At 37.3% G+C, this 14,699-nt stretch overlaps 1 protein-coding gene across 1 annotated transcript in view; it reads left to right on the plus strand.

The window, feature by feature from the left end:
- Positions 1 to 14,305, plus strand: part of ZFAND3 (zinc finger AN1-type containing 3) — a 133,530-nt gene extending 119,225 nt beyond the window's left edge. The window contains exon 7 of the mRNA XM_051783451.1: positions 11,676 to 14,305. Within this exon, the coding sequence (XP_051639411.1) occupies positions 11,676 to 11,830 (155 nt within the window). The 3' untranslated portion in view covers positions 11,831 to 14,305. The remainder of the gene's footprint in view (positions 1 to 11,675) is intronic.
- Positions 14,306 to 14,699: the final 394 nt, after the last annotated feature.

Here is a 14,699-nt window from a genome sequence, read left to right on the forward strand (position 1 = left end):
ATAGGGAATTGGAGCTGTTAACTAATGTTGGTCATTCTGAGTAATACGTATTCTGAAAATACTGGAAATTTTACAGTTAAAAGTAGCTGACTGATCGGTGCAGCATGAGTTCCAAGGGTAGGACCCAGAAAAGTGCTTTAGCGTCTACGTTTTAGAAAAGCTGTCCACAATTTTAAAAGTGTAAATGGAGTTCATGCTCTGCTTATAATTAGGAATCATGAAATATCTTTTGAAGATGCTCCAGTATATTCCCCTAGCTTGTTCAGTTAATGTGGGTTTCTTACAGCATGTGCTCATTTTTATTTCTTTCACTTCCTTGCTTCCTGAGGTTTGGCAGTGTTGATTTAGTACTGTATACCGAGCCTATTACCTTCCTGTGGTCCCAGTCAGTGACTTAAATGGGTCAGTTGGTCTCTTAAGTCCCCAGATTCTCCTTCAATAAACAAATTAGCATATTTCTTTTAAAAACAAAACAAAAAGCAGTTTTATTTTGACACTACTGATGTGATATGTCCTTCAGTATATAACCTTCAGGGGGGTTTTACATGGAAACTGCAGTGTGAGGTAAAAAATAAGCATTTTGTTGCTTACCACATTATGTCTCTTCTTTCCTACCCACCTGTACTGTGGTTACAGAAGAACAAACTGTATGCTTACAGTAAAAGATGATACAGTTTTAAATTGCCTTGTATGCACAAGTGACGCATGGCCTAGAGAACCTGAACATAAAAATCTATCTGGGACTACCTTATTTCTAATTTCATCTCTTTCAACACCTTTAGAGAAGTCATTTGCTCAGTCTTTGAGTTGGTTTTTCTCATCAGAAAAATGAAGATAATAGACATCTATCTGCCAGATGTTAAAGGAAACATTTTTGAAGGTTAAAGTACTCTACCTTTTCTAATCAAAGTTCTTTCTTTACAGTGTTCTTATTTATCCAGAGTCTCACAGGCATTTCTTACAGCTTCACCAGGACTGTGCACACAGAAAGCTTCTGCTGGTCAGCCAGAGGCTGCAGCAGTCTGGTCTCAAAAGGAAAGATACGTCCCCCTCAAAGCAAATCAAAGGTTTTTGTCTATATGTTAACAAATAGCTATGCACCAAAGTACTTGTTTTACTAATGTGCTTGATATTTGAGGTAGACAGAGAAGGCCTAAAAATATGCCATAATAATCTGACAAATTCTGAAGGAACATTACTGGATAATTCAACTGACCATGAAGTAAGGCTTAGGTAGGGAGGAATGATGCCCAGTGAATTTTGTTGGTGAAAAGTCTAAATTGTTCACAGGAAGAAGTGGGGAAAGAACATAACAATTGCTGCATAAGAACTGGGAGAAGAAAAAGGATGTTTAAAGGAATTGTCAGAATTTACTTAAAAAGTCAGGGTTCTTTCCAGGAATTGGAGTATTTTTCCCTTACAAAATAAATACATATTAGCTAAAGGAAAATGCCACATGTGGTCCTAAATTACATAATTCAGGTATAAGAAGGTAGGTAGTGAGACCTGAGACTACTTGGTTCGTTACTAGCTTGCTGTGGATGTTCTAAGGAAATTGGATGGACACTCTAAGGAAATGGCATAAAGATTTGTATGCATCTGTTTTCACAAAAGTAAAAAGAATAATACTAGTCTGTGTCAGGGCCTTTTAATATTAAATATGTCTGTCTTCGGAAGAGAGTTTCAAGAGCTGAAAAACTGTATTTATGGATATTCACTGAGGAGTATTCAGTAAGTTTTTTTAAGTAATATGTTTATTTAACTGTATCTTATATGTATTGAAATGAAAATAGTTACTCAGAGAGGTGTTCGCAGCTGTCAAACATTCCTGAGTGGCTGAAAGTTTTGCAAGTATATGCACAGCTAGTGCACAACTGGAGGGTCCTGCCATATTCTGCACAAGCAGGAGCAAGGAATGTTATATTAAGTCCACACAAAAAAAAAAAAAAAGGAAGAGTGGAAGTGTACATTGCTCTAAGCATTTGTTTTTCTTTATGGTATAAATAGGGCTTCTGAATGGAGCTCTATTTTCCTGTGGTTAGAACAAGAATTAACTCTTGACATAGATTGCAAGAGGCTACAGGAATAGAAGACTCATGTGGCGCAGAACGTGTAATCTAAGCGACCCCGCACGTAAGGTGTAAATAGGGAATGAAGACATAAAATACCTGTTATTTAGGTTTAAAAGAAACAGGGCTGCTTCTCTCCAGTGATTTGGCCAGCAAGCCTAGCTGTTGTCAGACTGGAGATCAATATGGTGCAACCTCTAGAAAGCTACTGAAACCCAAGGCATAAATAGTACAGCTCAGGAAATATACTGAAGGTCAAACCTGGAATCATATTCAGCATGTGATGAAGTCAAAATACATGCAGGATCCAGGAGAGCTGTTAGAATTAATACAACGTACAAGTACTGTATGTTGTATAGACCCTTTCATTATTCATTCCAGTTCTTTATTAGAAGTCTTGCATTTTCATTGGGCTAAACAGAATTATACACATACATTATTGAATCACTCAGTATTGCTTGCTGTTTTAATTAAGTTACTGGGTACACTTCAGCTTTTAATTAAATCCTCAGCTTCGGGGAGAGGTGCATTTGCTCAGGTGGGCTTGGTGTAGAGAATTCTAGAAGTATTAATGCTCATGTAGCTCTTTTGAAAGTGTTAAACACAGGACATCAGTCCCTGCACTGATGCTGTGGTGACTCAGTCATCCACCCTCCCTTTCTCAGGACACGTTGTTTAAGATTTCACACTTCTCAAATCTAAATAAGCTGTGCAGGAAAAAAATGTTTATGTGCTGGTATAGCCTATGGAAAAATCTAATTTTACAGTACTACTAGCATTTACTATGGTGTTACCTATTAACATGTTTTACCTCTACTTTATTATCTGCCTAGTCCTGTACACTAGGAGGCCTTTTTGGCATAATTCTGCTTTTTAACTGTATATTCTGTTCTTTGGATTCATTCTTCCACATCCCACAGGATATAACCTTGTGAAACTAGGAATGATATAGGGGGTGTATTATTATTTGTGTGTTCCTGGTCCTGAAATGTGGCAATGAGTGTTTTTTTTACAAATGAAGCAGTGATACTAATTCCACTTTAATACATGATTGCAAGATCACACAGTTACTCAAAAAAGGAAACTCTTTTCACCTACCTCAAGTGTAAACTTTTCATTTTGACCCTAGCTTTTCATCTCCCTCAAGTTAGTCAGTCATTGGTGTTCACTGTCTGGCATCTCTGTTGATGCTGTAAGTTCTTGGGAGCAATTTCTTTAAAAATTCTTTTGTTAAATTAAACACTAATTGGTTTTGGTTGTTTTGTCTATTTTTTCCTGTCTTTATGCTTGAAAAATTGCACAAGCCTTTTGGTGAAAAATGTTTCCTTCAGTTATATTGACAGATTACATGACAAATTAAAATGCTAATTTCTGGGAAGTTGCATCTGTTACCATAGATGAACCGGGATCAGAGCTCAGTTCTATAGACGTTTCACAAGAGCAGTAACCCAGCATTTGTTCTTAGCTGGTGAGTCAGCTTGTGGTGTAACAAGTACTGCTTGTGCCCAGCTGCTGTGGATTGCAACTCAGACGAGAAATTGAGGACAGTGTATAAGATGGGAAGGGGAGCCTACAGATCAAATGTGTAGGTCAGTGACCGCTGAGGTTTAAGCAGTTCAGAAGTGAGTATGGATTGCATGGTGTATCTGTAGGAGTAATCAACCTAAATTGCTCTGTTAAGTCTGTCCCCAGTAGATATTGGCCTTAACTCACAAGTCTGTAGTGGGGTGAAGAAGTTGTGATTTAGAATTATTTACTTATGTGTGCATGAGTTCTGTACAGCAAGAAAAATATTTGGTCCAAATCAAAAGTTTTAACCACCATTTTTTTTCTAGTACATGACATAACTGAGATACAATCCTGATTGAGACCTGCAGTATTCAGTCAGACCTGACCCACAGCAAAATGACTTTGATTCTTTGAAGATTCTTTGAAATTCAGAAATAATCTGAAAACCTCAGTTCTATTCCTGAACAAGCTCTCTGATGTGGAGAGCTGTGGAGTTAGTATCTCCTAGAACAAAAGTAGTACTTGAGTCTAGAAGAGTGCCATATCTTAATTTTTCCCACTCTAAATACACTGTCTTTAAAGAAACAGGAGGAAACTTTCTTTTGAGTTCTTGTTCTTAGTTCCAAAGTTAAGGAATAGAGTAGTGTCTTATGTAGAACCTCCTTAGGAATTGTTAATTCAAAAACAACCCCCCAAAAAACAGCGTGTGGTCTGTCTTCAAGTGATATAAATTCTCTGTTCAAAATTTATGTCACATTTAATGTAAAAAAAAATAGTTTGACAGCTTTCTGTGCAAGTAATAAGATAAATAGGAAAGTATATTTGAAATTAGCACAAATTGGGATAAAACGTAGTTTGTTTGCAGAGACTCTACAGTGTAAAACTGCATCTCTTGTGTGCTCCCTAAAGCAGCTTCCCAGGCTTATGATCTTAAAGAAAATAGACAGAAGACACTTTGAAACACAGGTTATACATGACTAAACTTGGAAATACAGTCTTTTCCTTGCAGTCTAAGGAATTTTTGCAGAATCTTTAACCATACCTGTCCAGTGGCTGTAACAGTATTAAGATTATGTCCTCTCTCTTTTGTATACAGTTTCTTCCATTCATTTCTCGGGCAGTTCTTTTCACAAATAGCTTTTTTTTATTTCTAATGTAAATGCATATGTATTGCTTTACCCTCTTTGTGGCAGACAAAAAAAATAAAGGAAGAAAGGGAAAAAAAATGTTCGTTCCCCTCTTTACTCCCAAGCATAAACCCAGTAGTAGAAATACAAAATGAATCTGTAGCATCTCATGAGCACCCTGAGTCTCAGATATAAAATTTTATGTAGCATCAGAGAGACCACAGAGCTGCGTGCTTCCACCATGAAACCTGAGATTATCGCTGACTGAAGAGCAGGATGGAAGTCCCAAGTTTCACATCCAGTTCCAGGGACAGATTGGCAGAGTAAACAAAACATTCTGAAGTGTCTTATGCCACCTCTTTCCTTTTCTCTCTGATTCAGTTATTGATCATTTTGGTAGTCAGGAGTAGCAACGATCTATATAAAGAAGGAAATGTTGAAAGGTAAGTTGCAGTGATCATAGCAAATGGTTAGAAAAATAAGTTAATAGGAGAAGTACTGTTCTCTCTGCTGTATGGTTTGTGAATCTTTTGCAGCTGTGCTCTTTGTGAAGGAATGTGGAACTGAACTGCCTTGAGAGCAATGTTTAAGGTAATGTGCATTGATATATAGAGACTTCTAACTTGGAGCACTTAGAGGTTAATATTCCCCACCTAATCATCTTGGATTGGAAATGATAGAATGGACTGCCTGAAGCTATGTTTTGTGGAGTTTTAATAAATACATCTATGTGGTTAAAAAGCTTCACCATAATGTGGCTTACTCCCCTTGGAAATGAAGGACAACCAAGATTCCCAAACAAGTTATTCTGAACTCCTTTAGCACTTAATCAAAGTCCATGACAACTTGCAAAACTGGGAAAGGGAAAGAGTTTAGCTCACTTATTTCTAAAAGTTTGTTGTTTAGCTTAGTGGGGTTTGGTTTGGTTTGATAGAAAATGTCAGTAAAACTGAAACTTCCTTGAGGTGTGAAATGAAAGCTGACAATGCCAGTGCAGAACATTCCTCATAAAAGAGAAGAGGTAATTAGAGCACATGCTAGAAGGAGAATTATACAAGATATCAGCAAGCTAGAATATATTTATATTGCAAAACAGCAGTGCATGTAAGCTGCACTGGACGTTTTGCTAGTCTGGACGATAGTGCTCTTTCACGTCCTTCCATTACTGCATGTTCTTTTTGCACAATCTGCAGAACACTAGGGGAGCAAGATGGATTATACTGAAAACCAGAGAGCAAGTGTTTTCTGAGTTACTCTATGTGCAAGCCTTTAGGATCTTGCTTTGTATCTTGGTAGTTATTTGTTCTACTCTTCCATTTATTTCTTACCTCTTTCATGTCTTTAAGAAAAGAATATTTCCCTCCCACACTTTTTAAAAAATAGCTTTATTGTTAGTATAATTTGCAACATATTAAATTCTTTTTTTCCAATTGAAGGGATGGGGGAGATGCATAAATGTTGGTTTGGGGATTACTAGACACCTTCAGAGAATGATGTCCAGTTATTCTCAACAGTGCTGCAGCAGCATGTATGGCGGCATGAGCTAATCTCCTCTGCTGGCTAATCTGCCTGGCGTGGCTGTGCTGTGTGATACCCTGTAGATATGTTCATCTTTGAAAGAGATGTTCAAATTTGTTCTTGCACAGAAATCTGCTTATAGATTCAGACATACCTTGTTAGATTATGTATCTTTGGTAGAGAATTTTTACAGCATCTTCAACTCTTAAGTTACAAGATGTTTTTCAGTTCTGTTTGAACATCTGTTGATTAGAATTTCAAATTTGCAAGAGAAGTAAAATATCTTGTGAAGAATGTAAAGAAGTCAAAGGACACAGCTCAGAATTCTGCACAGGATTATCTCTGTGTCATTATTAAGACTGCTTTAAAATAGGGTTTGTATAGGGCCCTATGCTAACAGGTTGTTTATTAAATAAAATTTGAAAATGGTGTAAGCTGCAAATTTTGACAGTTTTGAACTTCTGACTTTTGCCTTGGGAATGGAAATGATAAATACCAATACGAGTGGGCAGGTAAGCTGATTTTGAAGTACCAGAATCTCTGATTTTTATGGTAATATTGACTACACTTTCTTTTACCTACTAGTGGGAGTTTCTTTGAAGGAATCAAGAGGAGTCACTGTAGTATAGAAAACTAAACCTTCAGAGCAGTTAGTGCATGCAATGAAAACATAAATGTCTAGTATGAATAATTAAGATGATTGATGGTACTTGGCAATGAAGGGCTTTGTCTTTTCCTGTCAGCAGTGATACTTGAATGGCTTAGCTTTCGGAAGCACAAAAATGTACCTCTACATACGTGAGGTTCAGTTTTCTTTGGTAGATGGAGCTGCCGAATTATCCATGTGACACATGCGCTGTGTAGCAGAGTCCAAATATGCTCCCTATACTTCAAAAACAAAAGTATGAATATACTAAATATCAGAGTAATTGTGGCAGCAGACAGCAACTTTTTAGGTAACATATATGAAGATGTTTCCAACAGAGATGCTTTTAAATGCTTTATAGTCACTTTGTAAATGTGTAAGCTGTGTAAATCTTTAATAAGTTTGTTTGGCACTTTCACCACTTTTCAAACCATGCACTCAAACCAATCTGTCTTCTTTTAGCAGCTTTCTGAATGTCTTATCAATGAGATCAGGACCAGAATCTCTGGGTGGGAGAAAAAGGAGTTTCCTTTCTGTCACAATGCTATTCACATAATAGGGATCATTATATTTATTATATCTTTTATGTAACAGTGGGAAGTTCTCCAGCAGTACATTAGCAAAGTCTGGAACCTCCATGCCTGGCCAAGGACATCCACTAGAGTAGTCCCACCAGTGTGCTGTGCTTCTCCACTGGTAGCTTGCAGTAAGCCAATTGCTAGGCATTTGTGCCACATTCCAAAAAGTCTGACTACTTTCTGTTGAGTTAACAAAAAGAAAGAAATTCAAATAAAATCAAGGGCCCACAAAAATTACAATCTGACTTTTGTGTTGTGGATTAATATGCTATTTAGTTAATTTTTTTCTGAATATTCACTTATCATTTTATTGGTATTTAAGTTGCTTACTGATTTTAGAATTTAAAAACAAAAACTTAAAAATTAAGTGTAGGTTTGAGTTGAAACATTTGCTTATTGTCATTCCATCCTCCCATCTAACTAGTGTTCTTGAATGTAGCAATGAAGAATATGCCATCATTTTTCATCATCACCCATGCACAGGAAACTGTAGGTCTGTGATATTCTCTGGTCTTGCATATGGGAGACTATATTGTTTTATGTCCTCTCCAACTGCCCTTTCCCAGGAGGTTCCTCAGGAATGATGAAAGCAACTTCACAGCTTCTTGTATGCAATCTTGAGCTTCCTTTGAATGACTCCTCCATAAGGCAGAGATAGTGCATTGCTTTATGGCTTCAGCCATTTGTGCTCTGATGATGAAATGGAAGTGAATTTTTGATGATGTATTGTGAAGTAGTTTCTGGGGTGCTCAGAGGAGCTCAGATGTTTTGAGGCACTACATAATGTTTTTCCAAGATGTTTGCCTTGGAGACCTGAGGAGTAGGTGATTCATAGTTTACTTCTAATATCAGAAAACAACAATTGCAGTGCAGTGAGATTTATTATTACATTTACTAGATTGAAATCTTCTATGCTTGGAGTGGAAGTCTGGCATGGTTTTGGTTGATGACTTGGGTAAACGAACTTTAGTTGGCAGATGGATTCCCTTTTCCAGTGCTCTTTCCCCTAGCAGAACATTATTTATTTTGTGTTTTAGTTATAGTGTGCTAAAAGAAGCATTTCTCAGTAAATTCCTGTAGAGGAGACAACCTGTATTTGATACCGTCCCATAATGAACTTAACAGCAAATGCACTACAGGAGTTCATTTATCTAACTTACTTTATAACTATAAAAACAGAGTTCTCAGGAGAAAATGTTTCACTTCTAAATGTGGATTGGCTTTAAGGATCAAAATACAAGTACATATATTGGTCTTCTGCCCCAGAATACACAAGTTAATAACGGAACTGTTGTAAAAACTGATGGCATTGATGTGACATCAGGCATTTGTGCACACACAGACCACAGAATGTCCTTTCTGATTTCCAAAGCAATGAAGAAGTAAGGAGTGAATATAGCAGTAATAACTTCATTGAATATATCCACTCTGAACTAATGAAAAAATGTCCAGAACTACTGTCACTCAATTAGCTACTATATAACAGTGTTTAAAAGTCCTTTAAATTTCAAATAAAACATACAAAAATACAAGTTCCAATCCTTGAAGTGACGTAGGCGTTTGAAGCAATGAGACTAAAGATCTGAATTCTCTTTTTGGAAATGGAGCTTCCAGAAGATCAGCATTGCTAATTCAAAAAGAATAAACCCCCTTCCTTAAGATCAGCCAATATATGCAAAACTATTTTAGTAACATTCAAAATGTGCTTGGGTATTCTTTCACTAGGTACTGTCTGTTCTAATTAGCAGTACATATTTAAATATGTAGATATTAATAACAGGTTTAGATTATTTAGTTGCTGAAATTAGAAATGCTGTTCCCATACTCTGGGAAAATGAAAATCACCTGTCATTTTTTTGTGGACAGTTATGGAAATTCTGCATAAAAAACACTTGACTAAGAGAAAATAAATAATGTATCACATGGAATAAATGTAGTACACACTACAGATTTTCCTATGTGAAAACATGCTCTAAAAAAAACTAAAAGGTGTTCAAAAAAGAAATAAACATACATCAAAGGACAGAATAGATTGTATTGGGGGTGGCAATGTAGAAAGAAATATCATGAAGCTCTGCTGGTCTGCAAGAGACAAGAGGCTTTGTAGAAGGTGAGAAGATGGGGCAATTGAAAGGTCATTTTCAAAAGTGATAAATCATATTGTATATGTACCTTTTTACTAAATTTATAGAACTGTCAAAAGGGTCTTGCTGAAGCAATGTAGAAGATTGTATAAATTTTCAAGGTCTCTTTTAGATAGTATTAGATGGCATTTCTACATATACTTGGAAAGGATCTGTAAAACCATCAGGATTTAAAAAACAGTTTTTACATATAAAGGACTGAGATGCCTCCTGCCCAGTCCATATCTGCAGGGTTTCGTGCATCTACTTCTTGCACATTCATTGCAGATAAGCTGATGAACTTCATTTTTGAGCTCATCTAGTTAGGTGTTTATGTATTCTTGTACCTGCAGTGGACATTGATTCAGCAATTTGAAATTTTATTTCAAGAAGTAAGGGAAGCCTTCAGACCATGTGAGAAAGAATTGAGTGAAATGCCTGTTCAGTACTGAACCTACAGTCCAAGGATGTTTTCATTTTAACAATCAGACTTTGAATTTTTGGCACCTCAGGAAAGGTATTTGTCACATTTGAGTGTGGTATGACCCAGACTGAGATGGGAGGCAATGATCACAAGGGGCAAGATACATATCAATTCAATCTGCATGCTTCCATCCATATTTCTGAATTGTATATACCAATACAGAAAACTTGCCTTTCTTGCTTTGTTCCTAGAACTGAGTTTCAAAGCCAGCCACAGATAATAGTCATGTCTTTTCACAGCCTGATGCTACTGAAACAAAGAGCAATGATAAATCCAGTTTTCTTGTTCTTTTTTTTTTTTAATAATTCCATATGTGATACTTTTTTCCCTCTCTGTTTTTTTAACAATCACCCTAATATAAAGGTAGCCTGTTGTTCTCTCCTGCAGTTGACGTTTTATAGTCCAGGAACTTGAAATACATGTATTTTTATATAAATATATATGTGTGTGTGTGTGTGTGTGTGTGTATATGCGCAAACAATTATTCACTCACTCATTTTTATCCTTTTCCATCTCTCCAATACCACAGTTTTGTGGGTTTGGTATCTTTTGAGCATTCGAGGAGCAGCAGTAATGTAAAGCACTCAAGTAAGAGGCAGTATGTTGCCCTTTGTACCATCAGACAGTAAAAATATCACAACATAGAGGCAATACCATACTTTGTTTTGTTTGCAGTGGGCTGCATGAGCCCTCTAACTGTGTGACTGTTTTCCCTCTTGTATCATCTTAATACTACTTATTGCTAGTTAACATTACTTTTGGAAGTAGGAAATTTGAAGCAATTTCTTTACTGTTACAAAGTGTTATGGACAAAAAAGAAAAAAGCTGATTTCCTTTGTAGGCTAGAAAGTGGTAGCTCTGGAAGATGCCCTCCTCACCTGCAGGAAAAAAGTATTGACATGTTTCTAAGTCACATGCTCCCTGGAAAGCTGGATAACATTGACTAGCTTTAGACAAAGAGAAAATAACCTACATCTTTTCAGCTACAGAGCAAGATGATGTGGCATGACATGGCCCTGTGTCAAATGCCTGTTTCCCCCTGTGGTTAGTGTCAGAATGGTTCACGAAGAGAAGCTTCTGAAAACTGGAACAGTGAAGGAGCAGTGAACTCTCCTGCAGTCGCTGCCAGTGTTGGCAGTGAGGAGGAAGAAAGGTGCCTAAATTTAACAGTTCTGACTTAAATATCTGCTTGGAAGTTCAACCTAGAGTACCATAGGCATGAATTTTAGAAATGACAACCAACTCCGCTTAAAAGTAGACATGATTTCAGTGAAGATGATCAAAACCCAAAAGCATTAGCTTTGTTACTATCTGTGTATACCTAACTTAGATGATTTTGGAGGCTTCCTCTGTAAGAAGAGAGGATGACAAAAAACCCCCACAAATCTGATATGACTTGAGCTTTGGTACTGTGTTGATAAATGATCAGCAAAATGCAGTAAATGATCAAATATTTATTAATACCCTGTAAGGAAGGCAAGTAAAAACTTTAAGGTGGCATTAATTTTTGAGAACTGAGTAATCCCCTGGTGGGTGGGGATCCTTCACTTCTGACTGAGGTAAGATTCCACCACTGAAGCCAAGTCCCTAACTGTATCTTTTGTTTCCCTCTCCACGGCAGGTTACGTGTTCTGTATGTTACATCGCCTGCCCGAACAACATGACTGCACGTTTGACCACATGGGGCGTGGGCGTGAGGAAGCCATTATGAAAATGGTGAAACTGGATCGGAAAGTAGGGAGATCTTGCCAACGCATTGGCGAAGGATGTTCCTGAGTGCAAGACTGCAACCAAATGCTGTTCTCTTAGTTCACTAATGTTAGCCTTATTTAGGACAAAGTCAGCCAGACACCTTGTACTAGGCAAGTTTCAGACTACAGCCAATCAGTTTCCTTTCTTTAGCCAACCGTCCTGGTACTGTAGTTTAGGGGTTGATGGTGGTTGAAATTGATTTCTGGCTGGTTACTAAGGTGCCTGCTAGCCACCGTATAAAAATAAAACATGGAGAAATATTATTTTTGAGTATGGCTAGTGGATTTAAACAAAGCGAGAAAAATCCAAAGGCTTCTGTTATTGCTGGAGTCACTCTAAAAGCCTTATGCTGGAAACATTCCAGCTGCAGAGTTAAAACAAATAGTTGTATAGAAGCTGGTGTAAAAGTTTGCTATGCACATGGCTTTCAGACAAACTGTTTAATGTGCAGCCTTTCACCTCTTCACTGCTAGTGAATCCTGAGGAGGTGAAATACTACTAAGAGCAGCAACCGCAGCTGCTTAAGCCCAGAAGACCTGACTGGTCACTCGTGCCTTCATTGCGTGTGGCTTTTGAGTTAGGCAGTGTCACCAGCATCAGGGATTCTGTTGGGGTAGGAACACCTTTCTGGTTCTTCCCAGGAAGCCAAAAAGAAAGGGGGACAGAGATTCTTATGAAAAATTTTTATATGTATCTTACTATAAAGAACCTATCAGGGTTTTGGGGTTTTTTCTTTTTTTTTTTTTTTTCTTTCTTCTCTGTTAAATTATGATCTCACTTTAAAGCCAGCTCCATCCTGGAGCAGTAAATGGTGCATACTTTTTACATGGCATCCACAGAGATTCTACGCGTTGTGTGAACAGGTTCCACGTACCTTGAGCAGTGCAGCCATTCCCACCGGCCGAAACCTGATTGGCTCTTGTTTGCCTTTTGCTAAGTGCAGGTATCTGATAATTGATCAAATAAGGCTAATTCACAGCACAGTAGCCATGGCTGGATTCTACAGACTGACTTTCTGTAGCTAGACTTATATATTGGGGAAAAAAAGGACATTTTGTAGCAAACGGAATTCAGTAACAGTATTGGGGAACAACCTGTAAAACACCCTTTTCCAGAATGAGTTTGTGTTCCTCACGTCCAGAGTGTCAATGAGATAATCAAATGGGCTCTACCAGCCCTCCTTCTATGCAGCTGAACGCTCTCAAGAAAATCTCTGCCCGCAAAGCAAGTATAGCAAGTGGATGTGAAAAGCATTACATGGAGTAGAATGTTCTGGATATGGTTAGACCTATGGTTCTGTATTACGGTGTGTCACATTGAGCTGAGCCGAATTGCACCAGTTTTGTCAGTTTGGAAACAAAATGCAGACTTCATAATCGGGCTGTCTCCTGCTGCACATGGGGTTTTTGCAAGTAAAAAGGATCTGTACCGATGTCGCCCTGCTTAATCCTGAATGAATTTAACTTCTCAGTCTACTAGTAAGTTATTAACAAGTGGGTAAATTTGTAAGAAAACCTGAGGGAAGGAAAGACTGTCTCATCTTCAAATACTGGGCAGATCTAAAACATCGAGGGGGTGAAGTGACATGTCACTTGAAAAACCCCTGTGTTTTGGGAGTGAGCTTGTATGAGTCATCCTCCATTCTACTTGTTACAGGTAATTAACTCATTATAGGCCAAATTATATTGTTACTTTGGTAGCCAGTTAGGAACTTTAACAAGGAGACAACTAATTAAAAAAAGATTATAAATATATATATATATGTGTCTCTCCAGACAGACAGCATCTGACTGTATTAGCATTAACCATCAGAAGTGTCCCATCATCATAAATGCAAGCTATCCAAAAGGCAAGCTGTTTTTTTTTCTCGTTGTTGTTATTCAAGAATATGAAACCAGCAGCAGAATCTTCTGAACTGTGCTGCATTTTCAGGAAATGGTCCTGGTGAGAGGGATTGTCCAAGAATATTATTTACATTTGCTTTGAGGAGTTAAAATAACATGAATTTTGGCGGCTGCTGTGATACGCACTTTCTTTTCATACAAAATCCTATCCTAGCATTCGATGGGCATTCTGATTGATACACAAGACTTTTCTGCATTAATACTGAAGATGCTATTTTGTTCCTCCTTAATATTCTCTTTAATCTCATTACAAGTGCACAGATGGTTTCAAGGTGGCTCTTGAGAGAACACTAAAAGTTTATGTGAATTATGGACAATGTTCACTTTAAGCAAGAAGTTGGGGAGGGGGTTGTTCCTTTGCAGTATCTGTTCTGTGAAGTTTGTTAAACGTAAAGAAAGCTTAAGTTCTTGTATCTTAAATGAAGATCTTATTTAACCCTTTTGTGTTCTAGATTTACTTACACATGTAGCCTAGAGCTCAGTTTTAGTTTAACATTGTGAAAATATTAAAAGAACCTTGTAACTTTATTCTTTTTCCTCATGCTAAAAAAAAAATTAAACCAATCAGATTAAAGTTTGAATTCCTTTCTGCCTATTCCAACAGGTCATGCTATTTTGCACCACTTCTGCTGTAAATTTATGTAAGAAATATAAATGGAGAAAATACCAACATTAGGTCAGTAACTTCAAGCTGAATTTACAATTGGGGAAGGTGGACAGGATTTTCTGCTGGCTTGAAAGGGAAGGAGAGTGTACCTGCTGGGTTTTAGTGGTTTGTTTTATAAGCAAATCTACTATAGCCAATGTGGTCCATTTAACTTTGAGGTTAGATACAGTAGCCAAGTGAATAAGTTGTGCATACTCTATACATCGAATGCATATTGTACGCTGTATCATTGGCATTAAAATCTCTTAAATATTCTTTCATGCACTTTGACAACTTCACCTAGAATAGCTGTATTCCTGATGGATAAATAGAGGAATAACTA

This window comes from Manacus candei, unplaced genomic scaffold (genome assembly GCF_025592945.1).
Source record: "Manacus candei isolate 608988 ecotype Guabito, Panama unplaced genomic scaffold, ASM2559294v1 h1tg000017l, whole genome shotgun sequence".
NCBI lineage: Eukaryota > Metazoa > Chordata > Aves > Passeriformes > Pipridae > Manacus > Manacus candei.